General features: G+C 33.9%; 1 protein-coding gene across 8 annotated transcripts in view; it reads left to right on the forward strand.

Moving 5' to 3' along the window:
* Window positions 1-27,786, forward strand: part of PPIP5K2 (diphosphoinositol pentakisphosphate kinase 2) — an 80,073-nt gene that overhangs the window by 42,000 nt on the left and 10,287 nt on the right. For 3 of the 8 annotated variants that reach the window (XM_067031408.1, XM_067031409.1, XM_067031407.1), the window contains exons 20-25: window positions 9,894-10,021; window positions 10,607-10,721; window positions 14,299-14,406; window positions 14,496-14,612; window positions 17,762-17,929; window positions 21,782-21,854. In XM_067031408.1, the coding sequence (XP_066887509.1) occupies window positions 9,894-10,021; window positions 10,607-10,721; window positions 14,299-14,406; window positions 14,496-14,612; window positions 17,762-17,929; window positions 21,782-21,854 (709 nt within the window). Of the gene's footprint in view, window positions 1-9,893; window positions 10,022-10,606; window positions 10,722-14,298; window positions 14,407-14,495; window positions 14,613-17,761; window positions 17,930-20,310; window positions 20,485-21,781; window positions 21,855-23,482; window positions 23,603-24,494; window positions 24,558-26,470; window positions 26,531-27,786 lie in introns of all 8 variants that reach the window. The other 5 variants (XM_067031406.1, XM_067031405.1, XM_067031410.1 and 2 more) reach the window with 4 other exon arrangements.

Consider the following 27,786-nt stretch of genomic DNA (forward strand, 5'->3'; position numbering starts at 1 on the left):
TGTTTGATTTTTTAAAATAGTTTGTAGTGACTTTTTAAAATTTAAGAATTGATACTCTTAATATGCTAACAACCAACAAGACAACTGAAAATAGGATGTGATAAATCATTTAAGTATTTATTGGGCATTTATTGTGCACCTACCAGCTCTGTGCCATGGGAATGTGTGCAAAGTGGGAGAAAAAGGTAGTTGTGTCCCTATATAAAGTTTGGAAGTTTTTTTACTTTACATGGAAGTATTTTGAAAATAATATTTAGAGGCCAGGATGTAAGTAGTTATTTGTGGGGTGTGGTAGAGGTGGAAGGGGGGCCTTTTCATTATAGGAGAGTAAAAATAGAGGTATAACCAAAATTCAGTGAACTGAAATGTAATTAAACAGAATCAGATGATAATAAAGAGACAGGTGACAAGACAAGTTGAGATAAGAGATGTGTTAGAAGAAAACAGTTGCAGATGCCCTCTGGAGAACTTTTTTCAACTCAATTACTAAAAGATCATTTGGACATTGTAAAAGGGAGATTGGAGTAAATCACATATTCCAACTGTGAACCAAAGTTAAAAAGCAGGAAAAATGAAATACAGTTGATTTTTGAACAATGTGGGTTTGAACTGTAGTGGGTCCACTTATACGCAGATTTTTTACAATAGTAAATACTACCGTACTGCATGATCCACATATCCACAGTTGAATCTGCCAGGGATGCAGAGCCACAAATAAGTTATTCTCGAATTTTCAGTGGTGTGCAGGGTTGGTGCTCCTAACCTCCATGTTGTTCAAGGGTCACTGTACATGAAAAGTGTAAAGACTGTATATAAAAGTAGCCTCACGTAAAGATACTCATATATAGAAAACAGTGGGGAGGTTCCTTAATAACTAAAAATAGAGCTATTTTATGATCCAGCAATCCCACTCCCATATATCCAGAAAAGATAAAAACTCTTAATTCAGAAAGATACATGCATCCTAGTGTTCATAGCAACACTGTTTACAATAGCCAAGACATGGAAACAACTGAAGTGCCCATCAGTGGATGATTGGTTTAGAAGATGTGGTGTGTGTATGTATATATACATATAAATATATATCTAAACACATATACATATATATACATAACACACCACATATACATGCACACACACCATGAAATATTACTCAGCCATAAAAACAAAATATTGCCATTTGCAGCAACATGGATGGACCTAGAGAGCATCATACTAAGTGAATTAAGTCATAGGAAGACAAATATTATATGATATCACTTGTATGTGGAATCTAAAAAATAATACAAATGAATCTATATTAAAAAGTGAAAACAGACTCATAGACATAGAAAACAAACTTACGGATACCAAAGTGGAAAGGGAGAGGGGGAATGATAAATAAAGAGTATGGGATACACACTGCTATACGTAAAATAGATAAGCAACAAGGTTTTACTGTATAGCACAGGGAACTATATTCAATATCTTGTAATAACCTATAATGGAAAATTATCTGAAAAAATATTGGATTGGCCAAAAAGTTCATTCGGGTTTTTATGTTATAGAAAAACCCGAACAAACCTTTTGGCCAACCCAGTATATAACTGAATCACTTTGCTGTGCAATTGAAACCAACACAATACTGTAAGTCTACTACAATTAAAACTATACTTCAGGACTTCCCTGGTGGCACAATGGTTAAGAATCCGCCTGCCAATGCAGGGAACATGAGTTTGATCCCTGGTCTGGGAAGATCCTACATGCTGAGGAGCAACTAAGTTCATGTGCCACAACTACTGAGCCTGTGCTCTAGAGCCCACGAGCTGCAACTAGTGAGCCTGCGCACTACAGCTACTGAAGCCCACGTGCTCTAGAGCCCATGCGCCACAACTACTGAAGCCTGCGTGCTCTGGGGCCCGTAAGCCACAACTACTGAGCCTGTGTTCTGCAACTACTGACGCCTGCACTCCTAGAGCCCGTGCTCTGCAACAAGGGAAGCCACCACAATGAGAAATGCATGCGCTGCAATGAAGACCCAGCGCAGCAAAAAACAAAAACAAACTGTACTTCAGTGTCCTTTTCCTAATATTCACAGAATATCCAGGAAACTGCACACTTACCTATAAGTATTTGTGTACATGTTAAAGTTTAGCTTATTCTTTCAGCCTGAAAGAACAACTGTTTATTTGTTTGGTCAGTATATATGATGTAGACAGGTTTAAGTATATTGTATAAATCAGTGATTTGCAAATAAATTCTCTTTAAAAGAGGATAAAAATATCTCATACTGCAAGAATATGTCTTTGGGCCTCACTATAAGAAACATAGACTTAGAAAACAAGGACTTAGTCTCTGACAACATCTTTCATTTGCTAAATAGAAGAGAAGTTTCATTCTGCAAAAGAGGTTTTATTTTATACAATAAAAAGTTGAATTTTATTACAGATAAGATATTTTAAGATTAACATCAAAACGAACACACTAAATTCTGCAGAACTTGGTTTTAGCTACATGGTATAGATATAGAACTAACACTGATTTCATTATAACTCATTCGGTAAAGTTACGAAATCAACATCCATCTTTGTTATGAAATTCAAGATAGAGAATTCATTCAAATTTTACTTACTAATAAATCTGAGAAAGAATGGTTACTCTTAATTCTGGTAAGCAAGTAATTAGTTTGCATTGGAAGCATACTTAAGACTGATTTTTTTTCATTATTTTGGATTGCTTTGACATTATTCCAGGCTCAGTGCACCTTAGTTGTACTTACTCTTACAATGAAGATTATTTCAAAGTATACTTTTAACAGATAGGCTGTAAATATGTGACCCTCTAAATATTTATTGTAGCTATATGCATTTTTTCAAGGTAGGCTTTCAGTATATCTGAATGTTTCACCTACTCAGTGGCTAAGTAAATACACTAATGATTTATTAGCATAATCAAGTCTGTGTTGTTACATGGCTTATTTAATCTCAAGCCTCTTCTTTCTCAGTTATGTATACTAAACATTCTAGAATTGGGAATGAAAAGTTTGTTTCTAAGAGTTGGGCTCAAAAGAAAACTTAAGAGTTAATGAATTTTAGATGATAATTTTTCCTACTTTCATAGTGTCTGTATTTTAAGTACATTACTTACATAGCTGAAGAAATTTTCCACTATCTGCTTGTAACTTAAATTTTTATAATGAATTTTTTAAAGCATTGTAATTAGAAGAAATACTAAAGATTAGAGATGATTAGGAAAGATTTGAGACATCATTTGTATCACTGTCATGCTCAGCTATTCTCAGTCTCACTTATAGTAATTGTCTTATGATGCAATTAGGTTAGATTTTCTCAATAGTCTAACTTACTTGAAGACATCTCCAATTATTTATCTTGGATAAATTATCTTTGAAGTCTTAGGGCTCTTTGGACAATATTATGCCCAAGCTTCCAGGAATCAGTCTTAGTTTTCTTCAATTCATAAATAATTTTGGTAATTTTATAACTTTAAAAACAAAGGTAGGTCTTTTTATTATGCTTTCCTCAAGTTCCAAGATTATAAATTGAGGAGAGGACAACTTGGGATTTACCTCCCTAACTTTTTGGTTTGACATTCCTTATTGTGGCAGAAACTTGGGATTTCTTCCTTTTTAAAGAGCTGTTGAATTCAGTTAAATAAATATTCTGCTTTGTTACTTTAGTCTCCATGGACAAGATTTAGGTATTTTCAATCACTGAACAGATAACTAAAATTGTAAACATATTTATAGTAATTGTAATAAAGCTGTAATTTGTAATGGAAAAAATGAGAAATTTGCACCTTTACTTGACAAAGAATATTTCAAGCTTAAAGACTTGATGACTTAGTCAAATAATGTAATATTTTGACTAGATTAAGAGAGTATCGCTATCTTTGCTGGAAAAATGTATATGTGTTTTGCTATGTCTCCAAAAAATCAATTTTCATTCTTACATTGCATTAATTCTTATAGTTATGGTGTGTGAATTATGTAATTATAGTCATATGTAAGCTTAAGTATGATCAACGTGACTTTTTAGTTACTTTGAGAATTAATAGTTTTAATTATGGTAGGTATTTTTGCTGTGGTAAAATCAACTTTTTAGCCTCAGTGCTCAGAAAATAGCCCTGACTTACAATTGATACTTAAAAATTGGGAATTCCCTGGCAGTCCAGTGATTTGGACTCTGCGCTTTCACTGCCAAGGACCTGGGTTCAATCACTGGTCGGGGAACTAAAATCTTGCAAGCTGCACAGTGTGGCCAAAAAAAAACGGTACTTAAAAATAATCACAATGGAATGTGACATCAGCATCATGGTGGTGTGACATGCTCCCTTTGTCTCTCCTCTTCAATCTACAACAGTAAAACATGCATAACTCAACAAAGGTGCCTCTGCTCAACACACCAGGATGCCACAAAATTCCATACATCTGTATACCTGACAGTGGCTGGACTGGAACATATAGAGGAGGTGGAACCAGGGGAACAGTACAGGCGGAACCTGTGATCCCAGACTCCTAGCCACAGTTGGCTGAGCCTGCAGCCTCAGAGAACCCAGGAGCGGTGGTGCACACGATTCCAGCCTCTCAGCTTCAGTGGCACCCATGGCCACAGGGAACTGGCCATTAGTGACAGTGGGGCCTGCAACCCCAGCCAGGGAGGTCCCTGTAGCTCTCACTACCCCCTGCTACTGCCCGTAGTGGCAGTGCCCTTGAACGCTACAATCCTGGACATGGCAGGGGTACCTGTGACCCTGGCTTCCTCCCCCACCTTATTGGTCCCCTTGTAATGGCGGAGCCTAAAACCTTTGAGACCCTGAACACTGTGGAGGCGCCTCCTCTTCCGGTGCCCTAGGCAATGACACCAGCACCATCAGCAACAACAAGGCACCAATGATCCTGGAGGCACAATAGTGACAACGAGCACACTGGGTTACAACTCTAGCAGGTGTGGTGGAGTGTCAAAAGTGTCATTTCTCAAATATGACCGAAGACAGCTCATGTAAGAAAAACCAAAAGCTTGTGCTATAGTGCAACCTACTGGAAAAGAGAAAAAAGGCCTCTAAATATTAATCTGTTTAATTGTGAGAACCAAGTTTAAAAAAACGCTTTACTTAAAGAAGAAAACTCTTCACACTTCAGATGTGCCAGCAGAGGAGCATAAAACACCATAAAGAACCACAGTAACACAGTATCACAAAGAGAAAATGACAGTTCCCCAGAAACCAAACTTAAAGTCATGGAATATTGCAAACTAACTGTTAGAGAATTCAAAATGGCTATCTTTAAAAAAAAAATAGCTATCATGAAGAAACTCAACGAGCGTCAAGAAAACTCAGAAAGGTAGTCCAGTGAGCTCAGGAATAAAATGAGTGAATAGAAGAAATACTTTACCAAAGAGACCAAAAAAAATCTTAAAAATATGTATAGCTGATTCACTTTGTTATAAAGCAGAACCTAACATACCATTGTAAAGCAATTATACTCCAATAAAGATATTTTTTAAAAAAACAAACAAATTCTGGATCTGAAGAATTCAAGAAATGAGATGGAGAATGCATTAGAAAGTATTGGAAATAGAGCAGACTATATATGGAAGAGAGAATTAGTGAGCTTGAAGATAAAATTATAGAAGTGCTACAGGTAGGAGAGGAGAGAGAATTAAGATCTAAAAGAATGAGGGAATTCTTTGAGAACTGTCTGATTCTATTTGGAAGGGCAACATCAGGGTGCTGGTTGTCCCAGAAGAAGAGAGGGAGAAGGGAACAGAAAGTTTATTTAAAGAAATAATAACTGAGAACTTCCCAAATCTGGGGATGGAACTGGATATACAAGTTCATGAAGCTAAAAGAATTCCTAAATCCCTAAATGGTGAAAAAAATAACCTATCCCTCTAAGATCAGGAGCAACACAAAGATGCCCATTCTCACCATTCTTATTCAATATAGTATTGGAAGTCCTAGCCAGAATAATTAGGCAAGAAAAAGAAATAAAAGGGATCCAAATTGAAAAGGAAGAAGTTAAACTTTGACTATTGGCAATGATATGATTTTATGTTTAGAAAACCCTGAAGACTCCTCAAAAAAACTGTTAGAAGTAATAAACGAATACAGAAAAGTTGCAGGGCATAAAAATCAACATAAAAAATTTGCCACATGTCTATACACTAACAACAAACTAACAAAATGAAATTAAGAAAACCCCATTTACAATTTCAACAAAAAGAATAAAGTACCTAGGAATAAATTTAAGCAAGGTAATAAGAGACCTGTGCACTAAAAACTGTAAGACATTGTTGAAAGAATTTGAAGACACAAAGAAATGGAAAGATATCCTGTGCTCATGGATTGGAAGAATTAACATTGTTAATGTGACCATATTACCTAAAGCAGTCTATAGATTTAATGCAATTCCTATCAAACTCCTAGTGACATTTTTCCCAGAAATAGAACAAAAAATGCTAAAATTTATATGGAACAGAAGATCCCAAATAGCCAAAGCAGTCCTAAGAAAAAAAGAACAAAGCTGGAGTTATCGCACTCCCTGATTTCAAATTATACAAAGCTATAGTAATCAAAACAGTATGATATTGACAGAAAAGCAGACATGTAGATGAATTGAACAGTATTGAGAGCCCAGAAACAAACCCACACATATATGGACAATTAGTTTATGGTAAAGGAGCCAAGAACATACAATGGAAAAAGCATAGTCTCTTCAATATAGTATTGGGAAAACTGGACAGCCACATGTCAAAGAATGAAACTAGACCACTGTATCACACCATACCCAAAACTCAAAATGGATTAAAGACTAGAATGTAAGACCTGAAACCATAAAACTAAAAGATAACATAGTATGCTCCTTGAAGTTGGTTTTAGCAATATCTTTTTGGATATGTTTCCTTGGGCAGGGAAACAGAAGCAAAAATAAACAAATGGGACTACATCAAACTAAAAAGCTCTGTACAGTAAAGTAAATCATCAACTAAATGAAAAGACAACCTACCGAATGGAAGAAGATATTTACAAATCATATATTCAGTTTGGGGGTAATATCCAAAATATATGAAGAACTCATACAACTCAACAACAACAAAAAAACAGCCTGATTAAACAATGGTTAGAGGAGCGAAATATTTTTCCAAAGAAGACATACAGATTGCCAGGAGGCTCATGAAAAGATATTCAGCATCGCTAATTATTAGAGAAATGCAAATCGAAACCACAGTGAGAGATCACCTCAGGCCTGTTAGAATGGCTGTTATCAAAAAGGCAAGAAATAACTAGTACTGGAGAGGATGTGGAAAAAAGTATGGTACACTGTTGGTGGGAATGTAAATTGGTGCAGCCACTATGGAAAACAGTATGGAGATTCCTCAAAAAATTAAGACTAGAACTACCCTATGATCCAGGTATTCCACTCTGGGTATTTATCTAAAGAATATGAAGACTCTAATTCAAACAGATACATGCACCCTGTGTTCATTGTGGCATTATTTACAATAGCCAAGATATGGAAAGTGCCCATTGATGAATGGATGGATGAAGAAGTAGTATATATAATACAATGGAATACATTAAAAAGATACAGTCTTGCCATTTGTGGCAACATGGATGGACCTTGAGGGTGTTATGATAAATAAGTCATTCAAAGAAAAACTAATACTATATGAATTCACTCAAATGTGAAATATTAAAATTTTTTAAAAATAAGTGAACAAACCAAGCAAAATAAACATGTATTTATAGAGAAAAGAGTAATAATTACCAGAAGGGAAAGGGGGTAAATTGAGTAAAGGGGATAAACTGTATGGTGATGGGTAGAAACAACTTTTGGTGTTGAGCATACTGTAGTTTATACAGAAGTCAAAATATAATGTATGCATGAGACATGTTATAAACCGATGTTACCTCAGTAAATTAAATAGTAAAAGAGCCTCGATGGTATGATGGAAGATAAGAACATCTAAAGATTATATTTGTTGTTAAGAGTCTTAATTAAGATGGTACACATTTATTGAAGTTTGAAGATCATTTCTTTGGTGATTGTATTATGAAATGCAGAGGATTCTTTATAATAGCATTTGCAATATAAAGTCCAGTGATACTCTCATTAAATATCACCACATAATAAGCTTTCAAATATCTTTAATCAGGTCTTTTTATGGCAGAAATATTATAAGATAACTTGGGTATCTAACAATTATTTGGTCCTAGTTGGTTGTGGCAGCTTGCTTTTTCAGCTCTGCAAAATATGTCCCTGTTTTGAAGGGAAAGGTTTTTTTATTATGAAAGTAATATATATTTGTTATAAAATTAGAAAATATAGCAAAAAAAAAAATCAGTATGCCATTACCAACTAGAGAAAAACATTTCACTGTTTTGGAAAATTCTAAAAAGCCTTTTCCCTTAAATTCATGGATAAAATTTTTTTCATAAATTCGTATATATAACAAATGTATTCTTTGCAAAAATGGAACCAGGAAATGCATACTATATTTTTTTTCTTGGCATCAAGAAATTTTTTCCAAATCAGTAAAGCTAAATATACTTCATTTTTCCTAATGGCTGAATGATGTGATGTAATAATAACTATTTAACCAATTTCTCACATTTGGAAATGTGAATTCTTTTACTTTCTTTCACTCTCCTTATACATATGTCTTCTACATACAATCAAGAAGATTTCCAGAACTCTTTTACCAGTTTTGTTACAGACCAGCAGTGTACGAGAGTGCCTGTTTCATTACACCTTGCTAATAACAACAGAAAAATTTCCTTTGATGATTTTAATTTCAACATTTTCCTTTTGTTAACACATAAATACACAATTGCATGCATATTCCTTTTTTTCATAGCAATTTCACAGTCATCTATGTTGGTGAGATTATTTAACCAACCAAGCTATTGTGTTTAAAGTAAATGACCCAAGAGGTTCCATTTTCATACGTCTTCCATCTAATCAATCAGCCTTTTCTTTATTAGGCAGTTTTGAGATTTATTTTCCATACTAAATTTTTGCCATCTGGGAAGTACCTGATAACAGGAAGTAGCCTTTTTAAATACAGGTATCCCAGAAGGAACTTGGAGAGAGAGTGAGCCTATTTCTTCCCTCTTCTCTACTCTTCCTTCTTTCCCTCTCTGTCCCTGCCTCCCTCCTCCTCCACTCCACTTTCTGCCCTCTTCCTCTTATACTTATACCCTCTCTTCCCATCTACACACACATCACAGATTTTTTTCTTATATCAGGTCATTTTCTCATCTACCTCTTTGAACTGTAATTTTTATTATAATTCTTACAATTACTATGTTTTCTTAACACTTTGGATTGTAATTCCTCATTTAATTAACATAATGGTTATAGAGCTCATTAAGTTTGATAATTTCATGGCATTTTTGGCTAACCACTAGTTAAAACTTTTACAGTATTGGCCAAAGGCTTTTAAATAATTTGTTAATAACCTTTTTAATCTTTGACATTCAAATAGAAAAATTTCATGGTTTCAATCTATATTTCTTTCTGTATGTTTATTGACTATTTGTTCTGTGCTTTTGTGCCCTTAGTCCATCTTTCTTTTAGGGTTGTTTCTACATTTAAAACCTGATTGAGTTGAATACTGTTCATAAAGATTACATTCATCCATTCATCCTATCCTCTTTAGAAATTACTTTCTTTTTCATTTTCACCAAAAAAAAAATTCTTCTAATTTCACTCAATACTTTGGGGAATAGTGTACTTGACGTTGCAGAAATGTAAACTAGGAACATTGTATAATGTTCAAAAGAGGCTTAATAAAAATACTTGTCACTCACTAAGATTCTTAAATTTAGTAGTACCTTTATTGGAGTTCTTTATTATTATACCCTTTTTCTAATGTTGTGTATTTTCTGCTCAGGAATATGGTATATCTAAAGCTGAAAAACTGGAGATTGCCAAAGGCTACTGTACTCCTCTAGTTAGAAAAATTCGCTCAGATCTTCAAAGGACACAAGATGATGACACTGTAAATAAACTCCATCCTGTGTAAGAGACTGTACTGGTATTTAAGTCTATAGGCATCTGTTTTTTTCATTCTTCAAATCTAATTACTTTTTAATGTTCCTATGGCTAAATCAGGAGTGTATCACTTGGCACACTGTGGAAATAAATATTACCTAGGTATTTCTAATAGTTAACTTCCAACCAAGGTTTTTTTTTGGCTCCAAATTGGAGAAAAAATGGAGGCAAACAGGGAAAGGGGATGTGTGTTATCATTCACATGTGGTCATCCGTGATCATCCTCATTCAGCATTATTAACATCTGTGAGCTTCTTTAGTGCTATGACTTCTTTCATTGTTAATAAAGGTGCTTAAATGACCTATTTACAGTGAACTTGACTAATATTAATGCTTCTTTGACTAATCTCAGTGGTCCCAGTTAGTTCCAGTTATCTTCATGTTAGAGGAATACCTGCTAAGATAACGCCTCAATTGTGACTGGAAGAGTGATAGATTTGCTTACTATGTTCTTTTACTCCTAGTAAGATTAAGTTCCATTTTACAAAATAATTTCATTACTTAAGTTTTAACTGCATGGTTACGTTTAACACTGTCTGCTCCTTACTTTAGGTATTCCAGAGGTGTTCTGTCACCTGAACGTCATGTCCGTACCAGATTATATTTCACCAGTGAAAGTCATGTACATTCTTTACTGTCTATTCTTCGCTATGGTGCCTTATGTGATGTAAGTAGAATAAGTTATATAAATCTAACAAATATGTGTTATTGAATTTGTAATTGAATCACGAACACCATTTTTTACTGTGCAGTTTTTAATAATTCATTATTTACCATCATTTGTCAAGGGTCTACTGTATACGAAGCACTCTGCTAGATGTTGGAGATAATGACATGTTCTCTTCCCTTTGGAGAAGATCCATTTAAGCAAACAATCATACAAAATATTGTAGGTGATGTTACAGGCCAGTGGCAGTGAGATAAAGAGAAGGTGATGAATTTGCATTAAGGACTTGGTGTTTGGTTGGACATTGTGACTCTTATTTACTGTTATGTAATGAATCATACCAAAGGTTACTGCCTTAAAACAACCACAGTCATTTTACTTTTCTCTCTCATGGTTTAAAGGCTGACTGTGATCAGGCAGTTTTGCATTGGGCCTCTCATGAGGTTGCAGTCAGACAGTGGCTCAGGCTCAAGTCATCTCACAACTTTCTTCTCATGTCTGGTGCTTGATGCGCTGGCTGTCACGTGGGACCTTGGCTGGGGTTGTTGACAAGAATACCTACAATGGCCTCTTCCTGTGATCTTCTTCCTCAGAACATAGCAGCTGAGTTCCAAAAGTGAACTTCCTAAAAGAGCAAGGAGCAAGCACAAAGCATTTTTATGACCTAACTTATGAAGTTATGTAGTATCACTTCTGCTGATCTTTTTTGGTGGAGGCAGTCACAGAAGTCCATCCAGGTTCAAGGGGTGGGGAATAGACCAATATTACTAGATGAGTGTTTTATCAGTGTCACTTACTCATTGTAAGATGAATACTTGAGATTGGATGTATTTTGGTGGCCATATTTGGAAAACAGAGTCTATCACAGTATGTCCGTTACCCACACAATCCATATTTCTCCCTCATGCAAAATTCACGTAATCTCTCCTCCAGTATTCCCTCAGGCTTATTTATTATAACATAAACTTGACATCCAGGATCTCATTATCTAAATCAGGTCCAGGTATGGATGGGACTCTGTGGGCAGAGCTCCTTGAGTGCTCAAGAGAACTCAATCTCATTTCAAAGACCCATGAACTGAAGATACCAATTGTCTGTCCTTCATACATTCAACATACAGTGGTGGGATAAGCGTAGAATAACTGCTGTAGATAACCTTTTCAAAAGAGGGGAAAACAGAAGGTACACCATGGTCACTGGTCCATTGCAATTTTGAAATCTGCCTAGGTGCTTACTGCCCATTCCTTAATTAGGGCTCTGTCATACTGCCAGGGAGTTGTTTATAATGGTTCATGGCTTCATACTTTGGGTTCTTGATTGCTTCATCTAGGTCATCCTTCCTTTTCTGTAAAAAGTAGCTCAAATTTGCAGCTAAGTAGTTTTCTTTAACCTGCTTTCTGTCCAGGGAAGTTTGGGGATCCAAAGGTCTGTTTATTTTTAGTTCAAGATGGTATAATTTAAAAAACAAAACAGAAAGGAGTAATTTATAATCTACTTTATTAAACAGTTCACACCCACAAATCTTAAGAATAAGCCCATTTCTACATTGGGCTCCCTCTGTGTCTACTGAGGGATAGTACTTAGCAGTCCTTATTGCTTAATAGTGAGTATCTGAGAGACATGCTAGTATAATCTTGAGAAAGTCTTTGCGTCTTTGAAAGGTCTGTGAGCCTTAAGTCTTTCTGAAGTCTTAGCAAGTGTTTTTATAATCACACCCATGTTTTCATGACAGATTCCTGCGTTTCTGTTGTTCCTGGAAGCCACTTTTTAACTATAGCATTTTTTGCTCTCTGGAGGGTCTAGGAATGAGAAACAGTTTTATTTCTGAACTCTGCAAGTCTTGGCTCCTTTAATTAACCATTTCCCTGTAGTTTATCTCCCTCCTCTCATAGTTCATCACAGGCAGTGAGAAGAATCTTGGTGGTCCTTTGATAGTTTTTCCTGGAATTTTTGGTAGCTAGCTCATTGATTTCCACTGTCTACAGGCTACAGTATTTCTACACTTTATGCCACTACATAGCAAGGGTTCTTTTTCCTATAGTTTCCAGTAACATTTTTTTTTAACCTTCCTATAGTCCCTCACCAACAGCCTCCTCAGTGCCCTTTCAGGCTTTCACTAACACTCTCTTTTTGAGGTATTTTAACTTTCACCAGCACTCTCCTTGAGGCCCTTTCTTTGCTTACAGGTATGGAAGGTAAGAAAGAAAAGAGAGTCAAGAAAGGTTCCCATATTTCTAACAGGATCATCTACAAAATTACCCATCATTCACTGATAAGTAACACTTGGAGTAACAGCCATTAGAAGGAAAGTAATGAGATTAGATAGCTTGAATTTGAGGCACTAGTAGGCTAGTCAAGTGAAGATGACCAGTAGTATGTTTATATGTAAGGCTAGAGGTTTGGGTTAAAGGTAAAGAGTTGGGAAGCCAACATATTAATGATGGCTGAGGCAGTGGCTATTAATAAGATTTCCAGGAAGTTTGTATTTGAAAAAATGAAGAAAATGATGTTTTAGAGATTGGCAGTGGAAGTGATAACCAGACAGGCTTAGAAATTTTAATATCCCCTTTCTTTCTCAGTACACTCAAACCACAGATTATCTAGAATACAATGTCACTTCTATTATATATCAAAAATATCTTTTCAGCCATCTCCACACTAGCAAAAAATAAGAATTAAAAATTTTTTTCTACGTATATATTGGCATATACATTTATGCACATCTATAAAAAAATAATCTTTAAAAGAAAATGAATTCAACTTTGTTTTCTTTTGTACTTTTTAAAATAAAGGGCAGTGAAATGTATGAAGATTTGGTATATGTTTCCTGATTCTTAATTTATCTTATCATTGGGCCTTGATGAATAGTTATTATCGAGTTACCCATAGACTATGTAAGTGTTCTGTTCCCATCAAATTTTCCAATTCCTATGTTCTTTTCTCTTGTTTTTATTTCTTTTTTATTCCTTAATAGAATAGCGAAGTGTCATCCCTTGCATACATAATGAGGATTAGTGGAGCTTTAATAAAAGAAATAGGGAAAAAAATGACCCTTAATTAGTAAGGCAAGAGCTTATATATCCATTAGTAATAATGGAATTGTTTTAGGGGAGGAGAGATACATCTCTTATGTGGTCACCTTTTAACTTTCTTGCACTTATTTATAAGGTGGAAAGAACATAGAAGATGTAAGAATGGAGAGAAAGCCTATAATTGGAGCATAATAGTGAGTGATGGATAAAATTGTAACAGTGCTATGCTTTGAGGATTCTAAGAGGGTTGAGAAGCCATTAAAAGGTTTTAAGCAGGGAAGTGAATGGCTTCGGTTGCTGTGTAGACGATAGGTAGAAGTAGATATGAGGAAACCATTTAGGGAGCTATCACAGTGATCTAGAGAAAGATGATGTAGTTTAGACTTAGGGTGGTGGCAGTAGCACGAAAGCTTGTTAGGTATATATAAGCTTGTTGAGTATTAAGTATTCACCTCATTTGTGTGGTATCAGGATTAAACAAATTACCATAATGAAAATAAAGTAACATAATATGAGAAAATGCTTACCATTTACCTTTTGTTCAGGAGTCAAAGGATGAACAGTGGAAACGAGCTATGGATTATTTAAATGTTGTCAATGAACTCAACTACATGACTCAGATTGTTATCATGCTTTATGAGGATCCTAACAAGGTAACAGAGTCTTGATTTGCGTGTGTTACCAGAGGTAAGTAAATAATTCAAAGTTTCTCATTTTGAAAGTGTTCTGTAATATTTTTTAGGATCTTTCCTCTGAGGAGCGCTTTCATGTTGAATTACATTTTAGTCCAGGAGCCAAAGGATGTGAAGAAGACAAAAATTTACCATCTGGCTATGGATATAGACCAGCTTCAAGGGAGGTAATGAAGATGAAATTTTCATTGCTTAGTTACTACAGTTCTCAATATAAATGAGGTTTCTTTAAGAATTTTCTATTATGTACTATAGTTCTTATCTCAACTAAGTAGCAAGATGGTTTAAATTTCTTGAAGTATGATTTGGGTAGACAACATTTTTACGCATATTAGAATTTTATATTTTTTCTCTACATTTTTTGTATTTTTAAGATCAGTACTTAGAATGGATAACTATAATTCTTGTTTTTGTCCTCAAGTCCTATTTGAGGACTAGTCCATTCTTTACTGTGCTAAGCACTTGTTATGAATTACTGCATTTTAATTCTTAACCTTACAAACGTTAAATATGTACTCAGCTTTAAACTTTTTTTACTAAACTGTAATGCATATTCGTAAACATACATATCTAAATCATAAGAGTGTAGTTTAATGATATATCACAAAATGAACACAATTGTGATTGTGTTATACAATTTGTATAATTGTATAATTAGTTATACAATTGTATAACTAGCCAGGTTATAGATAGAATATCATTCTAGAAGAACCAGTTGTGCCCCCTCTGTCTCACAACCTCCCTGCCTTCTCCCCAAAGTTACCTACTATCATGACTTCTGGCACCATAGATTAATTTTGTCTATTTTTGGACTTTATGATCACAAATGAAATCACAAAATATGTGCTTTTTTGGGGTGGAGACCGTGGGTTTGGCTTCTTTCATTATGTGTTTGAGATTCATCTGTTCTTCATTTTTGTTGCCACGTAGGATTACATTAAATAAATATGGTGCAGTTTATTAATCCCTTTCACTATGATGATCATTTGATTTGTTTCCAGTTCAAGATTTGAAGATGGATGCTTTTATGAAGATTCTTGTTCAGGTCTTTTTCTGAACATATGTACACATTTCTTTTGGATATATATGTAGGTGTAAAATTGCTGGGTTATAGGATATGCATATGTTCAACTTTAAAAAATATAGTCAAATAACTTTCCAAAGATACTACCATATCTTTATCAGCACTTGGTATGATTAGTGTTTTTAATATAGCTATTTCGGGGACTATGTAGTGATATCTTGTTGTGGCTTAAATTTACATTACCCTCACGACCAGTAAGGATTAGTACCTTATATTCATTGGTCATTTGAATATGCTTTTTGTGAAGTGCTACTGGCTAGGACTAGTATGGTGTTGAGTAGAAGTGTTGATACTAAGCATCCTTAGTATCATCCTTGTTCATTCCCAAACTAAAGCAAAAGGTCATGTTTCAAAGTGAACTTTTTGGAATTTTGATTGAAATTACATAAACTCTGCAGATCAGTGTTGAGAGAAATAACACTTTTACAGAATTGAATCTTGTAGTCCAAGGACTTGGTATACAGCTCTGAATTTAGTGAGCTATTCTTTATATGTTCTTGATAAAATTAAGACTTTTTTAATGTCTTATATTTTCTTTGTCAGAGTAATTCCTAAATTCTTTATGTTATCATAAATGGCTTATTGAAGTTTCATTTTCTGTTTGCTATTTTCATATTGAATTTTAACTCATTTTTATATAGAAATTTTATAACTGACAACCTTACTGCATGCTGTTTATTCATTCTAATAATTTATCCATAGAGTCATTTGAATTTTCTATGTATGTGATCATATCTGTGAATGATGACAAATGTCCAGCAAAATGTTGAATAGATTTAGTGATGGTGGGCACTCTTGTCTTTCAGTGATTTATTAATTGTGATGATTGTTTCAAGTTTTTAGATATCCCTTACCTGGTTGAAGACGTTTATTTTCTATACCCCTTAGTTTGATGAAGGTTTTTATGTAATTCTGCTTGGCTTCTTTTAGCTAACGTATGTTCGTAAGAGTCATTGATGTAATTAGTTTTAGTTTGCCCATTCTTAGTGCTTTAAAATATGTGTTTTAGTGTAATTTACCCAATTTATCCATACTGTTTGTTTATTTTTAAATTTATTTATTTATTTTTGGCTGCATTGGGTCTTTTTTGCTATGCGTGGGCTTTCCCTAGTTGTGGCAAGAGGGAGTGACTCTTCGTTGCGGTGTGTGGGCTTCTCATTGCGGTGGCTTCTCTTGTTGTGGAACACGTGCTCTAGACGTGTGGGCTTCAGTAGTTATGGCATGCGGGCTCAGTAGTTGTGGCTTGCGGGCTCTAGGGCGCAGGCTCAGTAGTTGTGGCACACGGGCTTAGTTGCTCCGTGGCATATGGTATCTTCCTGGACCAGGACTCAAACCCGTGTCCTCTGCATTGGCAGGCAGATTCTTAACCACTGTGCCACCAGGGAAGCCCTCCCCATTCTATTTAGATGGATATTTAGTGTATCTTTTTAAAACGTATCTGTTGGGCTTCCCTGGTGGCGCAGTGGTTGAGAATCCGCCTGCCGATGCAGGGATCACGGGTTCGTGCCCCGGTCCGGGAAGATCCCACATGCCGCAGAGCGGCTGGGCCCATGAGCCATGGCCGCTGAGCCTGCGCGTCCGCAGCCTGTGTTCCGCAATGGGAGAGGCCACAACAGTGAGAGGCCCGTGTACCACAAAAAAAAAAAAAGTATCTGTTTTCTGTACTGTACTGTGAGATTCTTATAATTTGGGACAGTATCTTATTCATCTGTGTCTTGGCACATGGTACATACTCACTAAATATTCAGTGAGTCATCAAATGGTTGTATTTAAGTATGCAGTCATCACATTTGTTGGAAATATTTGGCATAGAGTTTGAATTTTCTAAAATTTATAACTTCAAATACTGTTTCAGTTTGTGGTTGAGTTGATGGCATTACTGGTAACAAAACTGATCTCTTTTTTCTTACTGTCATTTATTATTATTGCTGATTTATTTGGGCATTGGATGAAATTTATTTAATACTTTGTTTTATATGGCTCTTTATTGTCGTTTTATGGTTTAATTTATCCAAAGAGTATGTATTTCTTGAAGTCAGGAACTCTGTCATCTGTCTTACAATATCCAGAATAATACTAGGCTGTGATAAGAATTCAATTATTAATTCACTTGAATAAACAAATTTGTATATGTACTGCAAGTGACTACACCAGTTGGTGGTTGAATTTGTTCATCTGAAGAGGTTGATTTGTTTTATCTGAATTTTATTATGTTATATTCTTTCTGCACAGAATGAAGGCAGGAGATCTTTTAAAATTGATAGTGATGATGAGCCACATACTTCTAAAAAAGATGAGGTTGATCGAGCTGTGATATTGTTTAAACCTATGGTATCAGAGCCAATTCATATACATAGGAAGTCTCCACTTCCAAGATCTAGGAAGATGGCTGCAAATGAAGTAAGTATATATCAGAGCATGTTTTTTATGAAGTAAACTAACTATATTTAAGTAAAACAGAAAAGAAAATACAGCTTTAATTATCAAGCTTGGGAACCTAACAGATTTTTAATTGTCAACTTTATTTTTCAAATAAATTTTTTAAAATAATAGAGGCAGTTAGAAAATACAAAGATTAATTTTAGAAATTGGAGCTTTATAGTTTTCATAGCAAAGTTGAATAGAAATAGTAAAATAAGGCCTTTTGAAGACTTGATCCATTATTTTCTTGTCACTTTAGGTTATTCTAATAAAGAACTTTTTAAAAAGTCTGATTTAATGGATCAGGAATAATTTTTGGTTAAAAGTAGTGAGGAATTGCCAGAGATGCTTCAGCAACAACTGATTCCAATGACACTGTAGATTAAGATGTGAAATTCTGAATTGTTAACCTGATTGCAAAAGTCAGTATAGGAACTTGAAAATTTGATGCTATGGTTGAAAAATTTACCTTTGTATTAAGGTCTATAATTAAATAACTTAGGCTAATTCTTAGGCTCACTAACAAAATAACATTTAAATAACTACTAAAATAACATTTAAAAGCAAAGTTGAGCAGTTGGAATAAAGTTTAAGTAAATCTTTAACATCTGTAACATCTGTATACATTTTTATACTCTGAATACCTTATTTTTGGGTTATTTATCTTCTCTATAGGATGATTCCCGCAGCACTGATTTGAGATCAGTGCTTATAAATGTTTTCTAAATGCTCAAGTAAAAGTATAAGATAGGAAGAACCATCAACTTTTAAGTTAGAAAAATATTTTTTGTTGATGATTAAATATGTCACATCTTAAGAGTTAGGTATAACATCTAGCAGTTGGTGAGTAAGAACATAAACACCAACAAATGAGAATTATGCTCATTTCTATAGCCCCAAATTATACAAACATATGTGATTTTGATTCTCAAATTTCAAATGTATATGTCCCAATTTGACAATTATGTATAGGAAAAACATCTCAATAAAATAGATTGTTGTAATTTTACAATGAAAAATGTATACTAGTTAGGGTTCCCGTGAATGGGATATTTTAAGTTAATTATGGGTTGGCCAGAAAGTTCGTTCAGGTTTTTCTGTGCGCTCTTTCAGCCAACCCAATATAAAAGAGGATGATTAACAATTGTAGAATTTAGGATTATTTGCTCTATTATAGCTTAATTTTAGAATGAGAAACCTGGGGTTATGTCCAGTTATCTTTAATTTCAGAAAATTGGGAAATGACATTTATTAATGTAACCTAAAAAATACCATTTGTGTGAGGGCAGTGATTTTGGTGTTGTTGAACAAAGCAATCTGCAATGCATGAGACTGTTCAGAATTTCACCATTAAACCTTTTTTCTGAACTCCAGAAGAAGTCTGTAACACTGATACAGTCAAACGTATTCTGAGTCTTCGTTTTGCACCTCATCTGTATTTGTGAAATCTTCAACAAAATCACTTCCCTTTTTGTTAACTCTTAAAACACAGAACACATTTATAAACCTTTTTCTCGTAAATACTTAAATAGTTGCTTTCAAGAGATTATTTCTATGCCATGCTAAACTTTTACTTCCATAAGGTAAATTATTCAACTAAAACCTTGAAGACTTTTTCCAGCGTCCATCATCTCCATGGATATCAGAAGTTTGTACTTCCAAAAGACATACAGAGAAAAAGACTATTCTCTTCATTTTGTGCAAGTAGATTTTACTCTGTCCTCACTGTCTGAAACCTGAACATGCAAACATGTAAAATGAGAATGTTTGCTGCATGTTTTGCCTACTGAACTCTATGAATAATCTTTGGAGGGGGTAAAGAAATAGATAGCTTGAAAGTGTAAACAAGTGCAATTTGAATCCTCCATCTTAGGATCTCTAATTTTTTTTGTCTGGCAGACAGATTTCCTTTCATACATATATACAATGAAGTCTCTTTAACCCTTTGCCGAATTCTTTAGTGCTTTGGGTTGAAAAGTTTGCCCAGTATAGCATAAAACTTCTTGAATATCCTATTTTTAACATTGCTAAGATAAAAAATTGTTAAAATCTTTCCGGTTCTAAGAGGGAAGTGACAACTATTAAGCAGTATAAATATTTTGTATATTTAAGAGAGTAATGTAACTCTCATAATCATTATTACTTACAATTAGATTTATAAGTGATTCCTGTCAATTTCTCAAATATTAAAATATTTGGCTCCCAAATTACTGTTTAATAGTTTTTTAAAAATTGATAAACAAATGCAAACAAACTGTATTTTTTTTTCTTTCTGATCATTTGGCTCTGTTGTATCTAACTTTGCATGCTCTGCTTTTTTTTTTTTTTTTTTTTTTTTTTTGCCCCTTTCTCACTTCCAGGAAGAGAGCCCCCTGAGTGTGTCTAGCCCAGAGGGTACTGGTACCTGGCTGCATTACACCAGTGGTGTGGGTACTGGGCGTCGAAGACGCAGATCAGGGGAACAAATCACTTCTTCCCCTGTCTCCCCCAAATCATTGGCTTTCACATCCAGTATTTTTGGCTCATGGCAACAGGTTTTTAAACTTTACTTCATTAAACATTTTTCCTCCCCGCATTCAGAGCAACAAACAGCTGTCTTTGAGGACATCTAATCCCTTATATTTTACATCAGAGTAAATCCTTCTGTTTTTAAATTTTGAAATCACTTAAAAATGCTTGTAATGTCTCACAATATTTGAGGGAAAGAAACCACTTACATTGCATGTGTTTAGCATTTTTACTGGGTTTTTTTTAAATATCCAGGATTTTTAAATTAGTCAATAAATTTTATACTCCTGGAACTTTAGCTTGTTAATTAAAAATTTTTAAATGTAAAGAAATCTTTTTTTGCCTTATTTGTTCTTTAAAACATTCAGAAATGAAATTACATAATTTGATAAGAAAATTTAATAACCTTTTCCCCCATAATTGAAAACCAGATTCCATTTGGAATTTGCTGAGAATGTGAACATTTTTTTAAATTTCAAAATTTATGTGGCCCTGTGTTAATTAGCAGGATACATCTAATACTGATGGTTCTCTCCCTCGCTTTCTATTATCTGGAAGTATCTAATAATTACATACAGTATGGGTTTTTATTAGTTGTATAATATCTTAATGCTCTCTTTAAGATAAAAGGGGACAATGTATATGTGCCCATCAACAATATGACCCAACAAAAGGGGTCAAAATAAAGTTACTTCAGAAGGACTTTTTGTGATGACATTTGGAAACTTAAAATACTATGGGTTTTTTTGGTGTTTTGTTTTTTCACAATGGAAGGTCTGCTCATACACATGACTTTTCCGAGAATTTCAGCAATTTCCTTTTGGAAATACAATGCATTGATTATAGGAAAAGGGATTATGGTATCCATTAAGGCTGTGAATATTTAAAGGTTACTCTGATAAAGCCTGTGCATGGATCAGTAATTGTATGGTGATCTCAACAGTCTGTCTGTCCTTTCTTTTGTTTGTGATTGTTTTTTCCCCCTTCAAATACAGGAGCCGTTTAAGAGTGGGCATTTGGCTTCTTTTAAGAGAGAGTGAAATTATTAATTGTCTATTAATTGTTTCTTTTCATCTGTCTTGTTTCATACATGATATTTAATTCTGAATGCCTGCTTCGCATCACTTCATTGCAAGGACCTCATATGAAATGGACTCCCTTCAGAAGGGGATCTTGCATGATCTTTCATAATTTGTGTATTTCTACTAATATTTATCATACAGCTTATTAACCTTTGTCTGTCTGGAACAGGCTGCAAATGAAGTATGGACTTTTTAATTTATTTTACTGTTTTAGTTCATTTATTTTGCTTTCCTTGTGCAGGTTGTATCTGAAAATGCTAATTACTTGCGAACACCAAGAACTCTTGTAGAACAGAAGCAGAACCCTACTGTAGGTATGTGGTCTAAAGGAAGTTGTATTCCAAACCTTAAACTCACTATTTTGCACACATGTAAAAACTTCAGAGGTGAAAGCATGACCAAATGCTATGCTTTAGTTTTTATTTAACATACACTAATTCAGAAATGTTGAGTCATAAAGCTCAAAATATGAAGTTTTGATGAAATAAATACGAAATAGCATTAATTTTGTTTCATAACTCTTTTGAATGCCCATAATGTAAACTACTTAGTCTAATTGCCAGTGCTCATTTTTAATCTTGTATTCTGTAAGTTAAAATCCCAACATGTTTTAATTTAGGAAGGAAACTTCATTTTTCCCAGCTGATAAAGATGAAAATATGCTATTGCATACAAAAAGAATCTACTATTCTGATTAAAAAATTTTTTAAGTGGGGAGTGTTTCAAACCCTATCTGGGTATATTAATTATCCTTTTGGTTTTGGTCATCTCTTAAGGAAAGCCAAAGCAAAACTAATGTACAGTGACAATGTTAATTCTTTATTGACCTATAGAACATAATTGTTTCTTTGCTAACACTCAAGCAAAGCAACATTGAAAAAGACCTTTCTAAACTTATTTTAGTTTTAAGCTCATGACAGATAAACTACATGAGATAATGACATATCATTTTCTGTAAATAGTTGTCTAAATCAGTTTAATAACAGCATAAATAAATTTCATTGTGTTTTGACTATGTACTATGATCTCTATACTAAGTTTATGAACTGTCCATTGATGCCTACATACTTGAAAAATCTCTCTTTAATTACATATGTTAATTTGATACCTTTTGATATTCCCACAGTGTCTTGCCAGATACACACACACAGACACACACGTGTGTGTGTATATATATATATATGTGTGTGTATATATATATATATGTACATATGTGTGTGTGTGTGTATATATATATATATATATATATATATATATATATATATATATATATATATTACTCCTTTCTTTATGTATCATAATGTATCTGATAAAAATTTACTTAATCCTTACCCAGTGGTAAAAGTTTTACTCAGGTACAAAGACTTTTACTACAAGTTAAGCATCAAATTGGGAGCTTATTAATTAAGATCTTAAATCATTTAAGTATTAGGAATTTGAGTGATTTAGGCCTGAATGACCACTTAAAAGGAATTGTTTCACCTGGTCTTCTCACAAATTTCATAATAGATATTGATAACTCAAATTCAAGGGCATCAGGAAAGCTTCTTCATTTACAGGTATACATTGATTTAATATGATTTAATTTATGCTAGGAGAAGTTTTTTATATGGCCTGCTCATGCAAATTGATTGACAGAATTCCTTATCATCCTAAATTAATTTTTATGATAGTGCTTTTTAAAATACGTATATGTTTGATTATTGTGTGGGCATATTATTTTCCTCAAAGAACATTTTCTCCAGTGTAAAATGCCTCCATTTGTACATATGATAAATGGTGGTGGTGATTGTATTAAGCTGACATTAAAAGTGAATTGTGAGCCTGTTCAGGGCACTGCCAGATATGTGTGGTAAGAGCCATGTTATTGCATGCTGCATGAATTCCCAATGTGAATAGAAGAACACCCGTTGTTGTATGTATTTTCTCTAACTCCCATCAGGGTCTCACTGTGCGGGCCTGTTTAGCACCTCGGTGCTCGGGGGTTCTTCAAGCGCACCTAACCTACAGGATTATGCTCGTACTCATCGTAAAAAGCTGACCTCTTCTGGCTGCATAGATGGTATGTGCACACATGCACACACAGATTCATACCTACACCCATGCACACACCCATGAGCATACGATATTTCTCAAAGGCAAGCCTAAGGCCACTGACTGATGCAAGTGGAATCCTAGCACCCTTTGCCTAAGTGACTGTCAGTACTCTGTTATTCACTACTTGGGTCCATGTTTCGTCAAACAGTTAAATGTAGTTAGATTTATAGTACTTGTTCAGTGAATATTTCACTGAAATATGAAATTTAGAACTGCATCATGTGTATTCTTTTAAATAGTTGATAAGCCATATTATAAAGAGTAAATCTTTCTTTGAACTTTTAAATGTTTGTTCATTATTAAACCTTATTTTATTTACTAGTATTGATCTAAATAAAGTGAATGGAATGTTTATAAGTAGAAGAAAATATCATATTGGCAATATTTTTATAAGAATAAACATAAGATGAGAATATTTTAGGACCCCTAGTAGAAGGAAATCCTCTCATTATTGTTAATACACCTTAAATTATAGTATTCAGAACATCTCTTGAGGCTCACAGAAGCTTGCCCCTTTTGTTATAGGAGTGTTTATTAGCCCTTTCTGAATTAGCTTTATTTGAAACTTTTTCTCATGTATCCACAAATTTATTTTACTCAGTAAAATATGGCTTTCCCAGAATTGCCAGCTCATCCTGCTTTTCTTTCTTTTGTATATTTCATTAAACACTTTGCCTCTATCATCAAGCCATTTACTTCTTTTAACCAGTTTTTGGCTTATTTCCCTCTCTCATTGTCCCTTCTGCATGTCACCTAATTCTAACCTCCTTATATATTTGTTTTTCCTCCTCTTTTTTTAAGTGTCCTTCTTTTGGTAGCTGTTACGAATTTCAGGTACCTGTTTTTCTCTTTCTCAGACGCCACACGCGGTTCTGCTGTTAAAAGGTTTTCTATCTCATTTGCTCGACACCCAACCAATGGTACGTTTTGCTTTTATTTTAAAAGATAATCCCCTGCTTCATCCTTTTTTATTTTTCTTCTGTTTCAAAATATGTGGGGTATACAGTATCATTCATTTCTCAGTCCTTAATTTCAATTGGCATACAATTCTAACTTATTATTCACCCAAAATATTGATACTGTCTAGCTCCCTTTTTCATCTGTAATTTACACAATAACTTAGCACTACTCATCAAACTTTTAAATGACCACAATGATGAGTTTTAATACTTAATTAGCACCTAAAAATTCCTTTTGATTTCTCAAGTGATCAATCTATGTAATTTAAAAAATACAATTAGTATTATTTATTTTCTTTTTAATTCTTAATAATTTTAATGTGTTTTTCTTCCTAATTTATTTTCTTTTTTGAATTTTTGAATTTTATTTTATTTTTTTATACAGCAGGTTCTTATTAGTTATCTATTTTATACATATTAGTGAATATAGGTGAATCCCAGTCTTCCAATTCTTTCAACCATGATCACATGGTTGTTTCATTGAGCTATTTAACAAAAATACAGAACCATGCTTGTCCAATAGCCGAATGAGTTGCGTCTTTGAAAACTTCTTGGGAACCAGGGGATGTAGCTTTCACTGTGTAACATTATTTATCCCTGGCTGTCTAAAGCAAAACCCAACTTGGTCTGGAGCACTCTGAAAACTTCATTCAGCATTCACTTTGTCCTCATGTGGCAATATGGTTTGCTGCTGTCAAGCAACCAATTTGCGGGGGGTGCCATTGCTTTTTGTTAGAATTTGGAGGGCTCCTGATAGGAAGAAGACTAGGCTAAAAATATGACAACCAGTTCAGTTAAATTCAGTTTTTGAGGCTGAACAGGAAAGTTTTGTGGCCATTATTTATAAGCTGAATTTTGCACTATTACAGCTTTCTTACATAGAGCTTTTTTCATGTGGGACAAGAGGGAATATTTACTAATCATTTAAAAATAACTCAGAATCAAAGAATTTAAAAGAAAACATAACTCGTTTTTGCTTTTATTCTGAATGAAGTTGTTTTTATCCATGCAATTTTTCTTTCTTTTTAATTGTAAGTAAGTCTTTCAAAAACTCAAGTCAGGTCTTTCAGAAACTATTATGAAGCTCAGGGGTTGAACACAAGTTTATAGTCATCTCCTTCTGGATCCTTTAACAGCACCCCTAAGTTAACAGTTCACTAATAACTTCTTGAAGGTGGAGTAAGATCTAATCCTCAACAAGTGAAAATTTAGCCTTAAAGCTAAATGTGCTTTCCCTCCATTGTAGCTGTTTAAATGCTACTTTTTGAAGAAAAAGATCCTTATTTGATACAGCTGCAGCTTCTAAAGAACCCACATGCATAAGAACTTATTAGAAGAAAAACTGAAGTCACAAGAAAAACCGAAGTAACAAGAAAAACCGAAGTCACAAAATTCTAAAGAAGAGACATTGAAGATTTAAGACTGACTATAGTTTTTGTATAAAATGCTTATGTGTTTATAGCCAGTATTGCAAGTTTTATATAGGAGAAATCTTTGTTTATTGAAGCTTAAAAAAAAAAGCTTTTGTTAAGTTTAATAGAAAATAGAGTAATTTTATATTCTTTTGGTTTAGACTTTTTAAAAAATGTGGATTTTCCACACATTGTGTGACTTGATGCGTATAAAATGCATCCCTTTCAACTCTATAAATATTTCTTTTGGGTTTCAAATTTTCTTTTTTATGCTGTGTTGTCTTATCTGTCCTATGAGTTGTCATTTGACTCTTTTTCTTTTTATTTTCCTTAACTTTCATGTTTTTTCCATCTTAACACATATTATGGACTTACCACTCCCCTTCATCTTTAGTTCAAAGAACATGGTGAAACAAGTATCTTCTGACAGTGCTTTACCTTATTTTCTGGGCCTCTGTGCAGAACACCTACACCTCTATAGGTGCTGGTCCGTTTCCTCTGTGGAATTTCTAGGCTCCAGTGGTATGTTTTTATAGCTTCTAAACCTGACAGCAGGGTGGCTTTTTAAACTGCTGCGCTAACCCTTTCACTGTGCATTAAAGAAAAAGTTTACTAAGGATAGATGGAAAAAGATGTAGTCCAAAGGGACTTGATTATATTGTCATTTGCCTGTTATAAAATCTAACAGGCAAGTGCAAGAAAACAGTTGTTACAAAAGACTTATAAACATTCTGAGGAAAGGATTAAAAAGCCACAGTATTAAGTTTAGTGTAATGCAAGGAAAGGGTTTGCGCTTATTTGCATGAATCTTGTACTTTTAAAGAAATGTAGTACTTGTGGAAGCCTAATTTCTTTAGTGCTTAACTTAGGTGCTTTAGCTGCTGTTATGGTATTATAGTTTTGTTTTGTTTTAAGTATATGTAATGTTCTGTCATGCTTTGGTTTGCACCTGAAAATCAAACATACCAGTTTTGTTAATCAAAGGATTTGTTGTTTTCATTGAAAGATTAGATTCTCTTTTAACCAGAGTTTCCCTATTGCAACTAAGAATTAGACAGTTCTTGGGTCAGTATTTTCTTCCAAAATTAAATAAATATCAAGTTAGTGTTAAAATGAGCACATGCCTATTAAAGCAGAGAGTTTTCCAGTCTATTTGAGTTTAATTAATTTTTACTTTTAAGTTAAGAATATTAGACTTTATTTAGAAACTAAACATTAGAAGTATTTCTTTTGGAGGAAAACCAGTTTAAATTTTTGAAAAAGTACATGCAGAAAGACTTGTTAGTTTAGTTGTATATAAAAGCAATTTTAAAAGCCATTCAGTTGAATAAAATTTAAATAAATAGGCAATATTTATAAAAAGTGAATAACCTATGTCCTATTTGTTTAAAAAAAAACTGTATATTTAAGTGCTTTTGTTTCACTGATGGTATTAATACATATCTGCATGGTTTGTTTCATGAAATTTTTGTATTCCTGTGCCATTGTTGAATACAAACATATTTGTATTTTGTATTGCTTTTTACTTGGCCTGACTTCACTCAGCTAGCAATTTCCAACAATAGAATTATTGTGTTAATTCAATAAAGGTAGGTGAAATATGTTTTGGAATTTTAATTTCAGCGTAAATGAATGGATGTTATTTTGGGGTCACACTAGAGAGTATTATTGGCCTTGTTATGACTAGAAAAGTATTTAAAAGCACTCTTCACAAGTAATCGCTTAATTGTTTTTCAACAAGAAGTTACCTTTAGTATTCTGGCATCAGGGACACATTA

This window comes from Kogia breviceps, chromosome 4 (assembly GCF_026419965.1).
Source record: "Kogia breviceps isolate mKogBre1 chromosome 4, mKogBre1 haplotype 1, whole genome shotgun sequence".
Taxonomy (NCBI): domain Eukaryota; kingdom Metazoa; phylum Chordata; class Mammalia; order Artiodactyla; family Physeteridae; genus Kogia; species Kogia breviceps.